Below are 23,200 nucleotides of genomic sequence, written 5' to 3' on the forward strand. Positions count from 1 at the left end.
CTGCCTGTGTTTTTCATCCCTTTAGAATCAATAGCTCCCATGTCTCAGGAGCTGAGATGGTTTTGCAGTGTGTTGCTCCCAGAAATGTTCGGACTGAACAAATCCTTCCCATAGCTTTTTGGCACATGTCAGCCAGACATGCCCAAACTTATGTTTTTAAGGCCTATTCATACAGCAGTAACTTCACTACCTGCAGATATCAACAACAAAGGCAAAATAATACAGCACAGACCAGGTTGAATGTGGTTAACTAAGTTGCTTTTAGTTTATTAATTTTACCCATATACATAAATGACTTTGAAAGCACCATGTGAAAGAAGAAGGACAAAGTAGAAGAAAATGGTACAGGAAAAGATTTCAATATGCAATGTGTCAGTGTACCTACTGCATTTCATACATATTTTACATTGAAAACCAGAAACCCCACAGTTTCCAGAGGATGTACACATTTCGTTTTGATCCGGCAAATTTAGTTCATTAATAAGTAAAAAAATAAATCTACAATGGCAACAGTGCAAACACATCAGAACTTGCATGGCATACAGAACACAGATGAATAAAAATTATTATACAAAGGGCCCAGTGTTTCCTATGGTACTGGCTGTGGTGTATACAATACACAACAGGGTAAGGAATAAACTGCAAGTTAAACAGGAAGATGAACTGCATATTACTGGCTCTGGCTTGTATGGTCGCTCTATTTCAGGAGGTAGAGCTGTCATGCCTTGGATCTGAAATTAAAATAGCAAAAAAATTTATCAGAGATTTGTCACATAAGATTAGAAAACTCTTTTTGCTCTCAAGATAATTGGCAGCTTGCCTGATAGTCTATTGATAGTTTTGTACTTGGGCTGTGACTCTCACTGTGGAAACATCAAGCTCAGTAAAAATATGAATATATTGCATGCCAAATGATCTGCCAGTATGCATATCCAACATGATATGCATACTTGATAGTATGCAGCTCGAGAGCAGCAGTACACACTGTCATCCTCTCCAGTAAAGCAAGGTTAGACTTTGGTTGGTTGATTTGAATAACTTTATTTTGCTTTGTGGGGTTGTTTGGCAGGTTTGGTTGTTTTCATCTTTCTGTCAAATCAAAATGAAAATTGGCAGTGTTATTCTGCTATAGGGATATAGGATGATATTTGAATGCATGCATTTATGAGTGCAAGGCTCACACTTGCACGTACAAAACTGTGTACACAGTTTTTGTTCCATGGAAGCACAGAATGGTTGTGGTTGGAAGGGGTCTCTGGTGGTCAACTGGTCCCATGTCCCTGCTCAAGCAAGGTCACATACAGCAGTGTCATATTGCTATATACTGAGCATTTTTCATCCTTCCCATAGAACTCAGTGCATTTTTATGGGATTTGATGTAACTACCTGTTTGCTATGGTTTTGACATGAAATTAGAGAAATTTGTGTACACTGCTCAGCTTGCTTTCCCTAAATTTACTCCCTACATGTTAAAGAAAATAAGCTCTGCAGAAAGTAAGCTCCTGGGCACATTTTTGAAAGTTTGAATGCCCACCTGTGCAGCATATGCTTGCTTTGGGAATTTCATCTATTTTGTTGCTATTATTCTATACTGTAGAAAGAAACTCCAGCTGAATATTGACTTAATGTTAGCAAACACAACACAAAACTAAAACTGAAATAGGGACCAACTCTATAAAAGGATGAAGGTATTTTCAACTCAGTTCCTCTGCTTCAATTTTTTTTCAGTCTGATAACAATTCAGGGATTGTTTGGCCATTCAGGTTAAATCTGTCCCTGATTTTGATGAGGATGGTCATTTATGCGTATTATCACTAATAAGGGAAGGGAAAGGATAGAGTCCTAATCTTAGCTTTGAAGAATATGGCCATGTTATTTGAAAAAGGAAAATATGATTAAGGAAGAGCTAAGAACTCCCAGTTGCAGTGAGGTCATTCTCTGACTACATTCTTGAAGTTTTAAGTATTGTTACTTCATCCTGTAAGATAAAGAGCAACAGCATTTTCCAGAAGACATACCATTAAAAAAACCTCAGCCTATCCCCTCTTGATAAAATTTCTGTGTTTTTCATCTTAACATGTCCTCTGACAAATAATCAGCGAAAGGGTGGCTGTGCAATTGCTACTAGCCAGCAGCTGTAAAGGTCAAGAAGTTTAACCAAAACTGGTGAACGGTCACATGTACTGTCTGTCTATAACTACTTTCCACAGGAGGCCTACAATGAGACAAATAATACTAGAAAAAAACAGAACCTCTTTGATTACTTATAGCACAAAGTATTCCTTTGACATCCAATGGGCAGAACAGTCTGACCTGTGTTGGAAAAACCCAAGAACGCTACTGCAGGAGGGGCAATTTCTTCACCACCTGAAAGGACTGTGTGACACACTATGAGGAAGCATGGGCTATCTTCTAGGGTGAGGAGAATGAGGCAGAAGTCCTTTCCTAGGAACTACTTCAACAGTAGTATCTCACAGCACCTCTGCTACATTGGACTAAAATCACAGTAGGAAATAAGCCAGTACAATGAGACTGCATTGCCTTCTGAACAGAAAAATCTCAAAAAAAGTAAGAGCCTTGAATTTGGAGTTTGTAAAGGAGTTCATATTTCTAAGCATCCCTTTCAGGGATGATACAACATGCACGAGCCATTCTTTTTAAACACACATCAACATTAATGATGATTCCCAAAAACTTTTCTCAGCAGTGTCCTGGTAAAATACCAATAGGTATTTAGAATAAATAATAATTTATTGGGGAATTATTTTTTATCTTGCAGGTGTTTTAATCAAGAAATAGGCAAAGTAAAACCATGGAAGACAAAATCTTACTAAGTGGCACAAAGGGAACAGATTATGCAGCTTTAATTTTCTGGCCCAATACTATAGACAATTCTAAGATCATTAAAAAAGCAAGACTAATTGCAAGAGTATTCATACAACTTTAGGTTGTCTAGATGCCCAAGTTAAGAAGGGTAGATACTCGAGGCTTCATTATGCAGTCAATAATCTTCCCCTAGAAGATGTCTCAGAGAGGAAACCTGATTTAGGGATTTTGAATCATCCATTGCAAGACCCTAACATAAGTCCCTGACCATGGAGGCAGCCAAGGTAGAACAGCTTCCTGGCATGGTCAGTTCACCTGGACATACATGGCTGCTCTCTGATCAGTCCCAGACTCACTAGATTAACTCCATCTTCCTATTACTGATCCCAAGTGTTATTTAAAGCTCCAACTTTTCTATTATTTTTAAATGTTTCTAGAACTCAAGTTAGGTGAAAGCACTAGGAAAACATTCTCATCATTTGTTATTGTATGTAAATGAAATATAGATGGGTAAAAATCCTGAAGACATACAATCAGATATTTATTCACATGCATGGAAAGACAGTAAATCAAATTAATTTCATGGCATTGTTGCCCCCTTTTCAGCACACAGACTTACCGACCATTCTGCATTATCTGTTTTTGAACATCTCACGTTCACAGGTAGTTTAAGCACAAGTTGATTGTAGGAGAGACCCTCTGATCTGGACCATTTGAATTTGTTCATTGCATCCATAAAGGACAGGTTTTTATATTGCTTAGGACTCTTGATAATGAAAGGCCAAGTCCTAAAGAAAAACAAACAATTAATTTTAAAAAGTAGATAAAAACTATCAAGTTGAAGTGAATGAGGGAAATTTTTGGGGGACCTACTCAGAAAAATAAATGCGCTGTTACTATGTATATTATGCCTAGCTCACTAAGTTCTCAACTAAGTTCTCTTCTACTGAAAACTGATGCAGTTTCATTGATTTTGGCAGACTTGTGAAAGGCTGTCAGCAGGTTAGTACTTGCTGCTAGATGCTTTTAGAAATGAAGGACTTCAAGAGATACATTGCTCTTCTTTGATCCACAAATTCAGTGCACAAGAAATGCAAAGCAGATCTTCTGCTGTAACATCTGAAAAAAAAAACCAAAACCAAAAACAAAAACAAAAAAAAGCCACACCCTCTTCTAGGTTTGGCAGGCCAGGTTGCCAAGAAACCTTTGCAGTTAGAAAGCTGCTCCTAAATGGTTCTGCCAAGCTCAGGTCAGAACTGAGCCTAGCACAGGAGTTGCTCTGTTATGCACTGGTGGGCAGCAGAAAATAACTGGTGTTGTGGACATTCCCTTTGGCATATTCCTACAAGCTGGCTGCAAGGGCACTTTTGGCCATGGGTGGTTTAGAGACCTGCTGCGTTCCGCTGAAAGATCTATCTGGCCGAGTGTGGGAATCTTTCCCATTAACAAATGGGGACAATCTCATTTCCCACCAGCCAAAAATGTGGAAAGGGAAGGAATGAGATTTCATGTCTTTCATTTAGTAAAGGAAACTAAAAAAGTAACAGAGGAAAATGAAAAAAAATAACACAAGCAAACAAACAAACAAAAAAACCCCAAAAAACACACCAAAAAAAACCCAACCAAACCCCCCCCCCAAAACCCAAAAATCCTCTTTTCCATTGTTTCTGCTTTCTCCTTGTTTGACTTTGCTGTGAAAAACATGGTGGAGGAATAAAACTTTTACAAACACAAAATCAATACAGCTAGTGGAAGACCAGGACTATCTAAAACTTTATCAAGTAACCTAATTAATACTGTGATTGGAGTATGAGTTATCTTTTCAGAACACTTTAAACAGATCTGTGTTATCCTGTAGTAGGCTGTCTCGCACTTGCTTTGGGGAAATCGCCTATGCCAGCATTCTGCTCCACTCAACATCTAGGCACAGAGGCCGTAATTTTAACCAAGTATTTTGGTTAAAATTTCATCTCTGTTTCATCTCTATTCCTCATGATTTATACTATTGTCTGTGTCACCAGACAGAGGAAAAATGTTTTAAAGTGAGCCACAATGCCTTGATCCTACCCCCAGTTTGCATTTATAAGTCAAGAGAGACTTTGGAAGAGTCAGTGAAGAAATTCTAGTGTTAGACTGACACAAGAGAGATGAGGATCAGGTCACATATCCTTAGGCTGAGAGAGTTTAATGAAACAAGAATTGTGGATTAGGTCATAAATACTAGAGGCATTAATAATCTCCTCTTCTAATTACTATTCCATTTGTGGCAGACAGTCTGCATACTTACTCTATTCAGAACATCTTTATTTCCCCAGGCCAAATGTGCATTTTTTCCTTAAGTACAGTTATCATGAATGAATACTCAAGAGAGCATACATTTGTTAGAATATTTTCTTTCTAAACTCAGAAAGACTCTTTTAGATAGGACTAATTTAGGAACTCTGTTCTCTCTGTATTAAAAGAGATTGTAAATGGAAATAGTGTGGAAAATTATGTAGACATTGATTGCACTGTGACTTCCTTCAAACTCTTCTTGAATATAAATTTCAGAACAAAGACCACTAAGCCTGTATGTCAAATTATTTTGCAATAATAACTTTATATGGTTTGTTAACATCAACTATATAAGCAAAGATAACTTCTAAAATTTCTGATGACACATTATTAATCTATCAAATTGATTTCAAAATCTAACTGTTACCTTAGTTTAGTGCAACTAACAATACCAATGTAATTCACCTTTCACCATAAAATGTGCATTCAGCTTTTTATTTGTTGATTATTTTTCTGCATTTCATTCATGTGGGAACATTCCACTTTTGACTGTTCTCACTGTTTACAATCTTCTGTTAAGATGCTTTAATTTTAAGCATTTTAAGGAACATATTTTTGCCCTCAGAATTCCTGTCAACAAATCTATCCAGGGAAATTCAATAACTATGCTCAGAAACTCCTTTCAAAATTATTTCTCTATATATGAAACATTGACATGTTTTAATAAATTGATAGATTTAAAACATTGATATATAGCCTCTTTACATATATGTGTGGTGAAAAAAACCCAATGTGAACAAGAACCAAAAACAATGTGAACAGTATTATTTCCTTACAAGAAGAAACTGCTTTTTTATCAAAAGAAAAAAATATGCAAAATAATTTTGCAGGAGAAATGGCAGCACAGCATATTGACCAAAAAATGTGGCACAAATGACTATGTTTTCTTTCTACCAGAAGGAAAGAAAAGTTGTATAAAAATGATCCAAGAATCCCACAAACAAAATCAGAGGTGCTACACATTTTCATAAATATTTTACATACCTGACTGGTCTATAGATTTCCTTAACACCAATGAACTGGAGCTGTTCCATTATATCTGGAATACTCGCACAGCGGGTGAGGTTGATTCTTGGGTAATAGAGCAGATATGACAGGCACATTTCATTCCTGGTGCTCAGACCACCCTGAAAATGGGATTTTTCTTTAGTCAGGGCAGCACTGGAATCCTACAGATTAAATCAGTGATTAGCATTTATATGCTAATGAAAGGTGGATCAGGAGGCCCAATTTGACAAGTTTATCTTGTACATGAGATTATCAAGTAGCAAGAGGTTATTACATAATTAATTACAAAATACTCTGGAAGCTCAAGCTTCTAAGTTAAAACACATCAGAAAGAAAAACTGTGAATAAAATAAGCTCATATTATATTAAAGTGTACTATCTGAGAAGTTCAGGTTTGCTTTCAGTTGCCCCCATCTAAGGTACTTAGATTTACCACATTTCAGAAAAGTGGAACAGATGAAGAAAAAAATCTTGTAGGATAATTATCCTGTTTAATTAGAAATTAACTGAGCTTTGCCTAGTAAAATGGACGCTGGGATGGAATATGAATCTATGTGAACTCAGGTTGTAAGTACATATGCCAATAAAAAACAAGAAGGAAAATAATTATTTATGTTAACAGATAATGTTGACTCAAGAAAAAATAAGCATGCATTATAAAACCAGTTATTAGAATAACATTTCTAGGTAACAGAAGAAAGAGACTCTTAAACACCCTTCCATTGAGAACCATGGGGAAAACAACTAACTTAAAATTAGTCTTGGTAAACATGGGCAAGATTATAAACTGCATGTTCCTAAATCCTGGGTGGGAAGAGTTCCACAAGTCTCACAGCCACAGGAATAGGAATGAGAAAACAAAACACATGAGCCAAGAGTTGGTGTGGCCACTACACAGGAAAACAGGACAAAAACTCCAAAGCCTTAATTCTTGCTCTTTTGCTTTTCATTAAGTAACTACTGCATGTGCCTACATGCAAGCCATTATTCAGGGAGAAGTATCCCTTTGCTCTCTGGATGCCAGGAACAGTTCTTCCCTGCAAAACAGCCCTCAGGTCTCACTTCCCAGAAGTCTGGATCCAGCCACTCTCCAGGATGTTTCATGGAATCAGGCCCTGGCACAGGCAGCTATATCCTTCCCATAGACACAGCGGGTTTGGCATCACTCTGTTCCTAGACAACTGGCACAGTCCAGCTCATGTCCAAGTAACCAAATTTACTTCACCTCCAAAACCGAGTGACTGCATTGCAGTGGCCAGTGCCTGACCTCTCTTAACCTATCAAACTGCTCCCGTGAGACTGTGCCAAACCAGAGCTGGACACCCTCAGCAGGGAGGGGTAGTTTCTCAATTTCTCTTCCCAACCCAAAAGACCTTCCTTCTGCCTGGATTCAATGTTAGGAACAAAACTAAGTATTTGAAAAACCTTCTGATCACAGCTTATCTAAAAATCAATACATAAGAACTAGCAATTATAACTCCAGGGAAAAATGCGCAACAAGTTCATAAAAGTAATTCATTAGAGTATGCAGAATTTGCATGTTAATACATGTTGTGAAGAAAGCACTCCTTATACTAGAAAAGTTTGGCTTTTAAGGAGTTTTTATGAGCTGATGTGCTTATTTTAACAAACTAATCATATGACTGTTTTATGCAAGAGATCAGAATAAGATCACAATAGTTCAGATTACTTTGAAACCTATGAATCTATGAAAGGAAAGACAATAAATAATTATGTGCACACAGTCATTAGCAAGTAAATTCACTTTTTAAAAATAGTGTTCTGTGTAAAAGGCTTTAGTCCCCAGTATTATCTGTGATCTTATTTTGATCCACCAGAATATTGCTTACCCATGTCATGCGAATTCGGTCCACAGTACTATAGTGGCATTCTGTGACTAAATTATCCCCCTGAAATACAAAATTTAGGAAGTTCACAGTTCTGAAGTTTATCAACACCAGCTTCAGGTAACCACAGATGACAGCAAGCACTTAAGAAATAAGTATCAGAGCAGTGGATATGACTTTTTGAAAGAGTAAAGGATTAGGTAATTGCCATATGTTAAGGCCTTGGCACTTAGCATTCATATTATCCAGATCCTCAGGAATCCCACATGGATTTAAACAGAGTCTTATTAAGAGTGTTGTCTGAATTTCTTTTAAAATAGCAATGAAGGTACTCAGTTATCATCCAATCTTCTGGAAAATTATATAGTAGACAATGTATACAAATGATTCCTTCTCTAAAACTCACCCAGTGCTACTTTAGCCAGGCTAATTTACACTGCCAACTTCAATAGAAATATTTGGCAATTGAGGAAAATAAGCCTTTCCACATCACAAAAACAACTATATCTCTGCCAAGCCTGGGAGTAGAGGAGTGGCAAGCAAAGACTTCACTACATTGACAGATATGTATGGGAAAGGCTGAATACTTACCTTCTCAAGCACATACAATTAAATTTTTGGTGTCTTGACAAACTGATCTACTATTTGGTAGTAGTTTCACTCCCTGTACCTAATCAAGTACAAATCTGTAAATCACCATGACAATCAAGTGGATTTTTTTTTTTTTTGTATCATCATCTTCCCTTATCAACCATTATACTTCCCTAAAAAAAAAAAAAAAATCAGATCACCCTTCAAATGCTGAGAATTTCTCCTTTCCTATAGGCTGTTTCTGCAGATCAAGGCTAGCACAGTCTGTACTCCAGACTGCTGGAAGAAGGTGCACCAGCCTCATGTCAGCCAAATGCAGACAGAGGTTTCTGAAGTAGCATGAACTGGCACAGTGTCACTGATTCCAGTGGGAATTCCCTGTTCTTCCACTGAGGCCTCTGGCTCTCCTATCTTACCGACTGGATAACATTCACTAAAATTGTTCCTTCTGTGAGACTAGATCTGCTGCTTCCAAGTGGAGAAGAGAGTGCTATTATGTGAAGAAAACAAACAGCCTGGACTCCACAAGCTGAAAGAAGATTACATTCTTGGGAGAGCTTATAGAAAGAGAGAATAACTAAAGCTTACAAGAAAAATCATACTATTAGTTAATTGATTAAACTGTTCTCTGAATTGCACCATTGATGTATATAAAGCTGCACTGGTAGTTTTGCATAAGATGAAAATGAAAGGCAAAAAAAAATGGTTCTCTTCAGTGAAAGAATTCCATCTTCTACTTGAGCTGGATTTTTTTTGTCAAGCTGCTGTTAATATCAAATACTCTGTATAGTTTTTCTGCTGTCTATTCCCTTATGTTCTTGAATTTTAAGAGGCCTTCTGTTATAATTGCATGAATTTTCCTAAAACTATTACAGGCTTTCTCTGCAAACCTGTTATCTTCTGCCAGCCCTCTTCCTAAATCCTTCAACCTTCTTTCCTGAAGGAGGTAACACCAGTTTATCTTTGAAGCCCCTAGACTACAAGTAATTTGACTTCAAAGAGTAAATTCTGCACTTGAACATCCAGGTTTTTCCATAGAAATTAAATTATAAAGTTGGTATTTTAGCTTCCTGTCTTTAAAGTACAAATATCAAAGTCTCCAGTGTGGGAGAAGAGACATAAGAGAGAAAGGGGCTTGAAGAGAATCCCAGAAGTTTAAACCATGGGGCTCCTGACCATATTTGAGGTTCAGTCATTTCAATGTTCTTTTCAGATCTGTCTCCCTTAGTGGTTCCAGTCATAAACAATTCCATTTTTTGACATTTTTTATCTGGCAATTTGATATCATGCTTGTTCACATGCACCAGGACAAGCTGGTCTGCTGGCCAGATCTGGAGCACCCAGACTTTGCAGCACTAAAATTTCTGTCATCATGCCAAAACTTTAAAAAATATACTGGGTGGAACAAAAGAAGAGTGAACAATTTTTAAATGAAGGACACACAAAAAAATAAATACTCTTTTAATGCAATACCTATGCATAGCTACTACTTTATAATATAGTTGTGGTTGGACTATTTCCACAAGTCATATTGCATTAGAATACAGTAGATAGAGTTGTATGATTTCTTCTTTCAAAGCGTTTTGTTTACTACTGAAACATCACGTGGAACATGAGCATGGAGTTTTACTCCCAACAAGAAAAAGTGTGAAACAAACAGAAGACTTATCTGACTTTTAAACACATTTGTAAGGCTGGATACTTGCTGTGTGCAAATACTGAAGATGTGCTACTTGGTCCCACAGATCTGTAAAGCCATGTGGTAGCATTTCCATTATTGATCTTTCTGGATGCATGAAGACGGTACAGCCAGACACACAAGTAATTTTCTAATCTGCTTTGTTCAAACTTTTGTGATAGTAAAGTTCAAATTATTATGAATATCAAACATACCCAAAGAATAACTTGATTTGGTGAACCAAGACAGTTCTGTGGTGACTCATGTGGACACCCCTGAGACACTGAAACTTGAATGCATTAGTGCCTGCGATAAATAGAAAAATTAACAGAACATCCAAGAATTCTATGATGCTAGGCTAAGAAATTCTGTGACAAATTTAATCCTAAAGGTGAGAAAATGTTAGGCACATGATCTCTTAAACATTTTCAGGAAAAGAATTAAGAGTGCCATACTGGCAAGATGGTTCTTTCTTCTTTCAGGTACTGAAACTCCTGGAAGTTGAAGTCGAACTCATCGTCATAAGCAAGTAGCTTCTGCTCCTCGCCGTTGTGGAAGTGGCGCATCCTGATAGCTCTGCCAGCAAGGTGAGCATGGAGAAGTACCGCAAACACTTGAATCCCAGCGGGTCTCTCAGCACCCAGAGCCTGGCCAAGAGAAACCAACACCATCAGTGTTCCCAAATGCAAAGTAATGCAGTGTAATTCCATCTACAAACAGAGTTAAAATACATTCATTAATGCATTTTGAATTCACTCAGTTTACTGAAAAATGCAGTCTGGAGCAAAACCAAAACTTTAAGTGAAATTCAGGGTTTATGAACAAAAAAGGCTAGGGTTTTTTCCTGTTTATTTTTCATAACAAATACATGTTTTTACTCCTAACGCACACACTTTTTAAAATTAAAATCAACTGGACTGCAAATAATTCCCAATAGTTTTAAGACTTTCAAGGGAATGAATCGTACTAAAACTTGCACATTATTCTGGTGATAATGGCTGATACTAATGATTGTGGATTTGCCTAGTAAATTTTATTATTGTGAAAAGGAATTTCTATGCAGTTATGAATGATGCCAAGAGATGCACTTTAAATTGCATAGGCTGTAGTTGTAACATCCTCTACTTTCCATCTTTAAGTGAACTGGTAGTGAGATACCATAAGTTTACATCTAAAAGTTTTTTCCAGGTCAAAAACATTTGCAAATCAACTTTTCCAAATTGACACAAATTTGACATCACTCCCATTCTAGCTGGCATCTACTGATCTAAACTTTATGTTGGACATGCTCAGCTTTAATGAACTTGAGTTCAGAGCTCAAGGTAGAAATAATCTGTCATCATAATACCTTTCAAGAACAGCTCTATGGTCAGAAGCCTCATGATAATGGATTACTCACGAATTTAAGGTTGAAAACGCCAGGACAATACACAACATTTAACACCACCAAGAATAAATCTTGTATCTAGTTTAGCCTTCATTGTAAACCATGTTATTAATTCAACCTTTCTCTATAAGACAAAGAATTTCCCATTATACAGTCACCACAGATTTTAGAAAATTCTTCCATTGCCTGCAAAGACATTTAAGTTATCTTAACGAAACCAAGAGCTTAATAAATGTAAAACCTGTTCAGGTGTTCAGCTTCTGTGGGTGGTGTAAGAATACCTCTCAGGTTTTCATTTCATCATTAGAAGCCTTTTGCATATGCCCAGGTCTGAATCTGTCTAACCTTTTTTTTTTTTCTGGGCTAGGTATTCTGAGCTATTAATAGCTTTGCCATGGAAAGCAGTGTATGCTTACATATTGAGCACAAAATAAAAACATTGCAGGCCTTGTGTCATCCATTGTTACTCAAATAAATAAAGCAGCCTGAGTAGTGGGCATACCAAGTACCCAGTTCAAAAAGACAACATTTTGGAGGACATGTACCACCAGCTTCCTTTGCTCACATCTTTTAGTTGTAACTATCAATCTTCCTAAGAAATTCAAGTGACTCTTCCAATTATTTCCATGAGTGAAAACCAGTGGACTCAGGCAAGGGACATACCTCTTCCAGACATTCCAGTGTGCAGTGACCCTCTGACACAAATTCAGGCATGCCCGGTGGGATATTGTGGAAGAGGCTGACCCAAAGACCAGCTTCAATAACACCAGCATCGTATTTCCTTAAAACTGGAGTATAAATTAGCCTCAAACCAGAGTTATCTATCAAGCCTGCAACAAAAGAACACAGTTAGTACATGGCTAAAAATCGGTTTTTAAAAGGTGAATAAAAACCAAACCATATTGCTTCATGTTTTTCATGCTATGTCATAAATTTTCTACAGGAAAATCAAGGAATCAATCTCAATATCATGGAAATGAGTGAAACCATAAACACGAAGAGGTTTCTTCTCTTTAAAATTGTCAAGTCACATGTTGTCTTCTGGTTGAGAATTTTATCTATTTCTTCATCTTGAGTCCTACCATTAATTATATTTTCCCTTTACTTTGGATTGCCTGTTACATTACAGACTACCTGAGATGAAAAAATACATCCCTTTTACAATCTCTCCAATTACAAGAGCATCAATTAAACATGAAAATTGCCTTACAAATCCCAGACTTGTAGACAACACCCCCACCTTGAGTGAAGTAGACAAGAGAATTACATTGTACTTTAATTTAATTTCTTTGACTCAAGGACTTATCTTGATTTCAAAAATTGGTTTAAAGAACTAAAGCCTGCTGTTTGGAGGCTGTGCTTTTAAGAGTCAAAGTAATACAGATATATTTTGTTCACCCACATATGTTTAGCCATATGTGTTTGTTTGTGCATCTATTAATAATTTATGTTGCCTTTATCATCTAAATGCTTAGAATAGTTTTCTTCTTTTAGTAATTTTTGTTTGTCAAGATACACACAAATAATGATTAATCTGTGTTTGCACTGGAACTAAATTCTGTTAGTTCATCTATTCATCTCTTTGTATTTTTGAGTAGTAACTTAAATAATTTCAATTTTGAAAATGAAAAATTCAAAAAACATATAAAATATCTCAGAGAAGGTAAGATGCTTCCAAGTGACCTATATTAGTCTTCTGAAAAACAAAACAGGCATACTAGTGCCTGAAGCCAAATTTTACATCAATATGATATCAGCAGTCTATTTTAAGATAAGCAAATGGCAGAGGGACAGAGCAGGGACTGTTACCCAGTCACTAAAATACCTGAGATGGAGTAGTGCATATAATTATTAAGGAACAAAGGATATGAACTGTACATAGCCAGTTAAGAATGGTAATCAGCTATGAGACCTTCTGCAACATATGAGTCATATTTAAGGTGATATATTGTGTCCCACAATATCCTGACTTTAGCATTTGGGAACTCATACTCCCTTCCTGCAGAAATTTGTACAACTTCATCAAATTGAAATTTTCCTTTGTGGCATTTCTGCTTCAGAAATTGTTAGCCATTGTTAATGTCTAAATGTCAAACACTCTTGTGTATGACATAACTCTGGTATGTCAGAGTTTCTGATAACAATCTCAAAAGAGGCCACTTTTTAAATGAGAACGACTGAATGAATGTTAAGGACTACAAAACCAGAAAGAGTGAAACCCATACATGTTTCAATCCCTCCTAACTGGGAGCCAGAAGTTACTACCAGTCTGAGTCACTTAGGAAAACATTACCCCAGGTCACAATATGAGGCAAACAGTGCAGCCTTTCACCACAAGACCCAAACTGGGAAAATGCAGGTGCCAAAACACACAAATGAAGGTGACCCAGTTGCAGCTGTGTCAGGAGAACTTCTTTGTCCCCACCTGAAGCAGATGGAGCACCCAGGTCTGCTCTCTTGCACTCCTGGCACAATCTCACATTGTGTATTTTGGAGGAGGAGAAGCATGACCTGGGTTGCAAACACCCTGCTCTGCCTACGCTGTCTGAATTTTCCCAGGTCTTTTGAGACTGTCCCAGCAAGGCACAATTGCTCCCATTGCTTAAAAGGAAGCAAAACTTTGCCAGTTTTTCAATTTTCCATATGTGTTACTTCAGCTAAACCAACACTATCATACAGCACAGTCAATTAAAACAAAACGATGGATTTAAGGACACAACCAAATCGGACACAGTTTGTGACTTCTTGGGCTTTCATGCAACATTTGATGAAAAAGCATACAATATCAAGGATGCAAATGAATTTTATTGTATCCCACATGCTGAAAGCACAGTCTGTCATTAAATTTAAAAAAATGAATTTAAAAGATGAATATGAGAAATGACAGTAAGGCAGAATGCCATAGCCCACATAACAAATTTTACTTTAACACATGGGGGTGTAAAGAAAGGCAAAGAAAGCCCAGTATACTATGCTGCATTAGATTTTGCTCAGTTCACATGTAGCAACCACCACAATATTCTCAGGTACACTAGGTTAATAAACTTCTGTTTCAGAACAAAAAAGTATCTTTCCCAGAGGCATCTTCAAAGATCCCCTGATTTTCCTGGGGTCCTTAGTTTCTTCCTTTTGCTTCTTCTGAATATAAATTGAATTCAGGAAGAACAATTTTAAAATACTATTGTAAATTAAAAGCTTATCTTTTAAGATAAACTGATTTTACCCAGTGAATTGTCTAGACACCTGAGTCTATACTTCAGCTTCAGAAATTGTCCTGTTCAGGCAGATGTTTATATAAAAAAAGACAGAAAAAAAAAAAAATCAAGGGCAGTGGGAGAAACACTGTGAACCAGGAATTACTGATCAGAAAAAAAATAACCCTCAACTTTTTATTTGCTCTGTTTGCCATGCAGTGCAGGGATGAGCGCTTGTGTGTAGCACATTCTCCAGTCTAGCTTGCTGTAAAGCCTGTGAGGCTACAAACCTTCTGTCTCTGATGGATTGTCATAATGCACCTCCATAAGAACAAACAGAGGGTCGGCTGCTGTGCCGATGGATAACCCAACATGAGGAGGATAGGTGAAGCCCTGGAAACCAATACACACAGAAATCAATACAAAAATCAAATTTTTGCCATATTTAAGAGTTAATTTCTTGTTTGTAAGTACATTGTCTCTTTCTTGCAATGATATGATCATATTAATGATAAAATTTACAAATTTACAGCTTTCTGAACATGGCATTGTGATAAAATATCCCTATTATGTACTCAATAAACTTAATAACAATGTCAATATAAAATAGTAGATCCCATGCTTCCCAGAGGACAAGGCTCTGGGAAAATATTAGTCTCTCACCTCTGACCCTGCTTTGAGTAGGAGGCTGGATTAGATACTTCCTGAGTCCTTTCCAACCTGCATTATCCTGTGATCTTATGATTATTTATTCTGCATTTATTTTTTCAGTAGAAAAGGAAAAATCCATTTTAAACTTAAAAACATTGCATCATCAAGCACTTAGTCTGACAATAAGACCCTTATGAAGAAAGTGAATCAACATTTTAAATGTTCCCAGCTTCTGAAAGCAGTAAATTCCAGGGACTACTGAGGTTGCATATAATTAACTTGCTTTTTGTGCACAAGTAAGTGTATTCTAAGTAAAATGACGTGAACAATAAAGGTGATTTATGGCTATGTTTCACTAGCAAGCCAATAAAGAATTAGCTCTGCATGATGAAACAGCTTGTGCTGGACCCACTGCCCTCAAATGATGCTTCTCTGGACAAGATCTGGTGAGGACCCATTTATTGCTAAAGGTGCTGTGTTCACCCCTGCACATTTATTTTAACTTCATCCCAGAGAGGCCTGTGCAAATTCTCAAGCCACTCATGATGATAAACAAAGCTTTATAAGTGAGGATAATTGGGAAATTTACTTCAAAATCTCCCAAATTAAACCAAAATACTAGTATCTCCTAAGTGAACTCATTTACCAAGTTCACTTTAATTGGAATTCATCTGCACCATTTTATAGTATATAGCTAATATTTTAATATGCAATTTGACATTCTAGCTTTCTGAAATGTGCAATTTGAAATTCCAGCTTTCTGATGCTTGATGTACATTAATGAATTATTGTAGTATATATAAAAATTATTATCACCTTCATTCTACACAAAGGTAAGCTGAAGTTAGTGAAATGGGTACTTGGGCAAACCTGAATGTAACCCAGATCTGTCAGATTCCTCTCTACAGATCTTTAACATCAGGATCATCCTTGCAAAAACCTCCATAGGGCTTGTCAAATGATAATTTATTTATATGAGTTTTTAATTTCACTTAGATTAAGACAGTTAAAAGAACAAATACTAGGTCAGAGCATAGCTGATGGCAAAAAATGCACCAAGCATACACCAGGGATAATGCTCCTAGTGGATTAGACTTCTTTAGATGGGTCCATGTAACAACTCTTGCTTCCTCACACTGCAGCTTTTGCAGATGATTTTGGATTGCAGGCTGGCAAATGAAGGTTCCAGAAAGTATCATCAGTCCAGTCCCTCTGGGATGTGCCCAAACCATTGTATGGGTGGGCACACAGCAAATCAAGGGCATAAAGAGTTGGGATTCTTTTGGCAGTCATGCTGTGTTATGTCAGCTGAAAGCATCAACTGCATGCAGTTAATGCAGTGTAAATTAACATTAAATAAGCTGCAAACACAGCGTGGGGTGAGTATGGCATCACAGCCTGTATTTTCTGTAGATATGCCCCACTCTCATGTGTAAAGTGGTCCTTATGCTGGCTCTGCACTGATACAAGATCTTTCTTACACTGAAATGATGTTTCTTTGGGCAGGTAGGAAACTTCAGAAAGATATACTTGAACGGGGTAGCAGTGAAACCAGGTGCTGGTGAGGCACAAAATTAATTAAATTTATGTATAACTTCATTTGGTGAGTTGTGCCTCTGTGTCTTTAATGAAGTCACCTGCAGACACTGCTTTTCTTTCTGAGATTATCCACAGGTAGCAGATGCTGGTCATTGCTGGAGGCACTGTATTTTCACGTCAGATGGGACAAGCCGATACAGCGACAGAGTTCCATGCTCCAAAGCTATCTTTCTCCCCTAAGGCACCGACTCCCTCTCTAATGTTTTCCTTACTTTTGGTTGTCACTCAGGATGACTGCTGCACTACCTACTTGAAAGGCCAAGAGGAGGTTGAGGACTTACTGGTGAGGCTTAGGGACTGTGATCCTGTATCCTTAAAAACAGACAGATTAAGTAATCACTAATATACTAGGGAGATATTTCATGATGATACACACCCTCACAAAGCCCCATTGATGAACCATGTTAGACAGACATTCATCCTACCTCTCCTCCAATGGCCCAAGCAAAAATGACCGTCTCACATGTAAGAAAAGAGTCTGGCATGTTGGGGTGGTAACACTCATGCCCATAGTCCAGGACACTGTCATTCAAACTGCTGCTGCACTGGTACAGGAGGATATGGTGCACCAGATTCTCATGGCCTTTCTGGATCAATGGCTCAACCTATCAATGGTAAAATTAAAAGAAAAAAAAAATAAAAAAAAGAAAATGTATCTCAATGCAACTATTTCAAGGTATGAAGACAGGACTAAAAATTCTATGGTACTTTCATTTTAAGAGACTCGATGTTAAATTGTACTTTGATTGAGATGCAACCCCAGCACTCTGCAAACTCAAGGACTGAAGTTTCCAAAATTTTCATTGTACCCAAGTGCATCAATGAGGCTCAGGAAAGACATTCATCATCTGGACAAAACCTCTGTTACAATCTTGATTGTTCTCTCTTCTCCCATCCTAGTCTTGCACTGTCACTTTTTTTCCTCCCTGCCCAATCTTGTTTAGCCACATTCCAGCAGGAGGGGGAATATAAACCAGCTGAAAGTGTGTTTTACTGAACCAGCTTGATGTCTGAAGTACTCAGAGTTTTCCATCCCTGCTTTTGCCTCTTTTGTACTATTTCAAATTACAGCTGCCCATAAATTCTGTGTATCTAGGGTGAGCCTAGAGGTATACACTACATTCCTCAGCAGCTCAAAATGGACTTTCAAATTTTTTTGACATCTACAAGAAATAAGAATATTTTTTTAATCTGGTCAGTTGTAAAGACTTTATTAACATGAAGTCGTTCTTGAGAGGTTGGGTGCTCCAGCCTGTTTATGGCAGGGATGAGCTGGAGGGCTCTCAGTGATGCTCCGGTGCCCCCAGTATAATTACACCACAGAACTTCTGCATAGGCTAAAATTATTTAATTTCCATGTAAGTGTTCACTCTCTGTTTGGCTGGGTGATGTTAAATCATCTCTGTCAAGAGATGATGTCCCTGGGGTAAATATGTATACTTCCGAAAATTATTTTGCATTTTAGAATGATCCTATTCCACAAAATACCAGCATATAGAGGAGAGTATTAAAATGAAAGGAGCTTTTCCCTTTCTTTTCCTTTCAAAGATTTCATCCTATTCTATCACCTCTACCTTCAAGTTCAATAAGATAAAGATTAATATTTTCACAAGTAAAGCTTTGACAGTGCAGCCCTTAAGATGTAGGGTGCCCTGCCGTATTGCATTCCAGGAATTAGGAAAGAGAAGGTTACTTTAAACAGAAAATGAATATATATGAATCCTAAATTTGAATCCATTTCATTTTGCAAGCACATTCATGTGCTGCTGGAGGACAGGAACAGGGTAAGCAGGAGTAGTTTATTATATTATTAAAATACTGCCAACACAATTTCTCTCTCTGCATTTTGTTCAAACCACTAGATCAATTACAAAAGAGGAAGGGCAGGAGGCAGCATCCAGAGCCTGTGTGAATCAAGGCCACCTTTGCTGACATGAATCTGCAAAGTACATTGGGCTCTTGGAGAGGTCAGATGCTGTTGAATACCTGCATGTCCACCCAAGAAGAGCACAACCCACTTCGCTGCACTCAGAAATCAGTGGAAGGATGCCAATTGATTCAGATGCTCCAAAGTTTTATTCTGGAGGCTGTTACTATAGGACACGAGTGTTGTTATTGTGAAGGTAAAAAAGGTAAGTTTATTTTCTGACACTAGCATTTACAGTTTTCTAAAGGTGACAGTGGATTGGAGGGTGAGAGTGTCACGTCTCCAATGACACTGGACAAACTATTAGGCTATCAAATTTCCCTGCTTCTATGAAGGAATGTAAAACAAGAAGTTACTTACAGACAGTGTGTGAGAAAGTTTGCTACAAGAATGTAAACTCAGGTTTTAGAAAATCTTAAAAAATTAAGGCAACATGAGGCAAGACTGAAATACTCCATAGGGGACCACCTGTACTGTTTGCAGTAATCCCTGTTTCAGTTAGCATTACCATCATTGTGAATTACTGCACTGTGGAAGTAAAAGGTATTTTTGAAGATGAGTCAGTTTTTCCATGATATAAGAATGTATTCCCCAGTATATCAGACTGAATGACAAAGATTCAGAAATCCATTCCAGCTTGATGTTGCTTCTTCCCTCTTATCCATCATACACCTGCACATTTATCCAAGTACTGCAGAGCCTAAACACAGTCATAACATGGCGGCTTATACATTAAATACCAGAATGTACCTCAAGATTTTTGAAACTCTGCATACTGTATATGTTAGTCAAGGAAGTGGTTATGGGAATATTATCTGTATATCTACCAAGAAAAGAGAGAACTTTTGTCCCAACATGTGATAGTTCCACCTGCTGCTACAAGATCCCAGTACCTGCTGTGCTTACAATCACTACTTCAAAACCAGCTTCCCCTCAAAACAATGGGACATCACCAAAATTAGAAACTCACATCCTGTCATTGGTTTTTAGTGTCAGTTACCTAAACAATTACAGCACTTCAAAAAGCAGTTTTGTTCGGCTTTCTTTAGTGAAGAAAAGAAAAACTATAACAAATCCTTACACATCTTTCCAATGCATCTTGTAGGAAAAATTACATACAGATGCAGAAATAAATAGTGAAGAGAAGCAGTGAAGTTACGCTTTTCACACATTTTTACTACAAAATGCTTAAAGAGAAATTTCTCTTTCCCTATTTAAATAGCATATAAATAAGAAAGAAAGAAAATATCAGAGAGGTCAAAATTCTATTTTAAAAAAAATTTAGGAAAATTTCATTAATCCTGCATTCTTCCAAAATGCATGGAAATATTTTAAAAGCTCACAGAATTACTGCTAAACGAAACAAGAGAAGTAAGAGGAACAGAGCCCTTAGACACTTCTCTGATCTGAAGAATAACTAACTGTATTTACTTACTAGGATAACTTCAGCAGAAAAGATACAGTCTCATACTCTATTGTATTGTTTAACTGGAGCAGGGGTTTAAATATGTCATTCTACATCACAGGTGAGTTCTGCCCTATTTACTCAGTTATTAGTCCTTTTAGTCTATAGAAAATATTGGTTATTTAGGCTGCCTCATATTTCCTCTCTGACTTTCCACAAAGTACACCTGTACAGATTACTTTGCTCCAAGCCAAAAAGAAATTTCTAAACCGCATTTTTTTCTCAAATAAAAAGAATACTGTTTTCTGGCCAGCCTTACAAGTAATGATGAACAACAACTGAGTTTTTCAAATAAAGGGCCAAATTCAGGAAATCGTTAATGCATTCAGAAGTGCACATAAGCAGTCCTAGGTGTAAAATTAGTTGCTAAAGTAGGTATCTATAATTAAGTCTCTTGATCAGGGTGGCCTGTTTACCAGAGTACTTGCAGCCTCAATGAATGATAACACAATTTTCAGAGCTCTCTTTTCCTGGTCTCCAGTCACAATGATAGGGGACCAGCTCTGAAGGGTCATCATGACCGTTTTATTAATTTGCAACATTTAGGATACTTATGGAAAGAAAATAATTTGAAGTGACACACTAGGGCAAAGGAGTGAAATACACACAAAAAAGTGATAAAAACAAGCATGCTACATAATAGTCATTGAACTCTGCAGATTTAAGTGAACAGCTAATTTTTATTTGGATTGTTATTTATACACAGCCTTGTTTGCTCTCGTCTCTTACTACAAGGGGACTCCAAAATGACACTTGGAGACAAGCAATAAGATAAGCAATAATTGAGTAATTTAGATGGGATGCAGTGAAAATGGGAATCCACCTTCAACTTTCATTAATTATGAAGAAACCTGTGACTTTAAAATGTATTTCCTTCCTCTGTCCTTGCCACTTCCTACCAACTTCTTGTTAGCCCAAGAAGTAAAGAAAGAAACTTAAAGGAGACTAAAATGAAATCTGCATATAAATACCTATCTTCCCCATTTTACTTCATTCTTTGAGGATCATCTGTGGAATTTTCACTGTTGCTGACATGCAAGGAAGACCCAGCTGTCAGGGTTTATCTCTTTGCTGTGTTGTGAATAAGCCTGCAGAGATACTGCACCAAAGGGCACTGCAGTGACTTCTTCCCCTGCAGGCAAAGTGCATTTTCTGCTTGACATTTCCTAACTGCCAGAGGCATGGAGAACAAAAGCCCTACATCCACTCTACATCAAAATGCCCAAAGCGTTTGGGATTGCAAAAACATAAGTGCATGCAAAAAGGCACAACTCTCCTGTTTCTCATGAAACCTGCAGGAAGAAGATCATTATTTATTAATCATGATCATTTGCTTTCTACTTCTTCATCCCCACCCTTCTTGAAAGCTTAGCCAAAAGTTCTTTCAAACTGTTCACACTGACATACATGAACCTGACTCCCACTAACAGAGGTAAAAAATAATAGATGTACTATAAACCCCCAGCACTTCAAATCAGGGCTCCCAAGGAAGGAGGTATTTAAAATATATCACATTCAAATGTAAGTGAAGGTACCGACTTCTGCAACCAAAAGTATGAATTATGGTCATGGTGCTTGGTTTGTACTCATCAGGTGGGCTGAGAGGTTTTAGAGAGCTCCCTTCATGGTACTGAATCTCTTAGGACTTGTGAAAACACTGACTTTCAAAAAATACAAAAATAAAAAAAATTCTAGTCATTATAATGTTAAGCCAGATGACATGTGTGCTGTTCACCTCTAATTTCAACAGAAGCCTTGTTTTAGTCAACAGGTTGACATCACATGAACAAAGAAAATGTTTATATCTGCCCGAGCTGGCTTATTCGTCCTCAGTTCTTCTTCCTCTCTTCTTTGTTTCCTATTATCACTTTATCCATTGCACAGTCTGAACAATGTCATATGTTTTGGGATTTTTTTCCTTATAAAAGAAGCCAAAATTTTAACATAACAATGCCTTGCATCTCAAGCTGATGATAAGCAGTGTCAAGATACTAATATGTGATGTATTAAACAGGAGGAAAATGCAAACAGTTCAAAGTGGTCCAAGAAGTTAAATTTCCTAAAAGTTAAAAACATCTCCAGAAACCTGGAAGTCTTTCTTGCTTATTCCTGTTTTTCTGACTTTTTATTTGCTCTGATTTCTTTGATAGTAATAAACATAGTTTGTTCTTTATGCCTGCTTGTGCAAATGATGAAAGTTATTAAAATATATCCATAGTCTCACCACAGTGTCCCTACTTGGAAAATATGGACCACCAAATGTCAGAAAACAAAAAACCTGATTTTAGTTTTATATATGGAAACAGCAACATGGTTCTGATCTGCTCGCAACAATGTTTCTACACTAAAATGTCAACAAATTTTTTTTTTTCTGGCTCAAAGAGGTAGTTCCAAATTAATCTTACATTTTAAAGACACAATGGTGCGATATATTGCCACGTAAATGATTCTGAATAAGGCTGCAGCCTTGCACAACACAACACATCATGTAGGTAGACAGTGGTGACACAGGGAAGAAAATGTAATTTTTTAGTCTCAAAATGGAGACTAAAAATTTTACTTTTATACTAGCACTGCTACATCTAGAAGACTTTCTAGCCTGTGGTTGGTTAATTCATTTAGATGAACTTGTCATGTCTCTGATTAACTCAGAGCAAAAAGTGATGGCTGTGAAAATGTGTACTGGCTGATTT

At 37.1% G+C, this 23,200-nt stretch overlaps 1 protein-coding gene across 1 annotated transcript in view; it reads right to left on the reverse strand.

The window, feature by feature from the left end:
* Window positions 1-241: 241 nt before the first annotated feature.
* MOXD1 (monooxygenase DBH like 1) overlaps window positions 242-23,200 on the reverse strand; it is a 49,961-nt gene continuing 27,002 nt past the window's right edge. Inside the window, exons 5-12 of the mRNA XM_002189776.7 lie at window positions 17,541-17,720; window positions 15,156-15,258; window positions 12,335-12,501; window positions 10,740-10,931; window positions 8,019-8,078; window positions 6,145-6,287; window positions 3,446-3,614; window positions 242-731 (exon numbers count right to left, since the gene is read on the reverse strand). Coding sequence (XP_002189812.4) covers window positions 567-731; window positions 3,446-3,614; window positions 6,145-6,287; window positions 8,019-8,078; window positions 10,740-10,931; window positions 12,335-12,501; window positions 15,156-15,258; window positions 17,541-17,720 — 1,179 coding nt within the window. The 3' untranslated portion in view covers window positions 242-566. The remainder of the gene's footprint in view (window positions 732-3,445; window positions 3,615-6,144; window positions 6,288-8,018; window positions 8,079-10,739; window positions 10,932-12,334; window positions 12,502-15,155; window positions 15,259-17,540; window positions 17,721-23,200) is intronic.

The sequence above is a fragment of the Taeniopygia guttata genome, chromosome 3, assembly GCF_048771995.1.
Source record: "Taeniopygia guttata chromosome 3, bTaeGut7.mat, whole genome shotgun sequence".
In the NCBI taxonomy this organism is placed as follows: Eukaryota; Metazoa; Chordata; class Aves; order Passeriformes; family Estrildidae; genus Taeniopygia; species Taeniopygia guttata.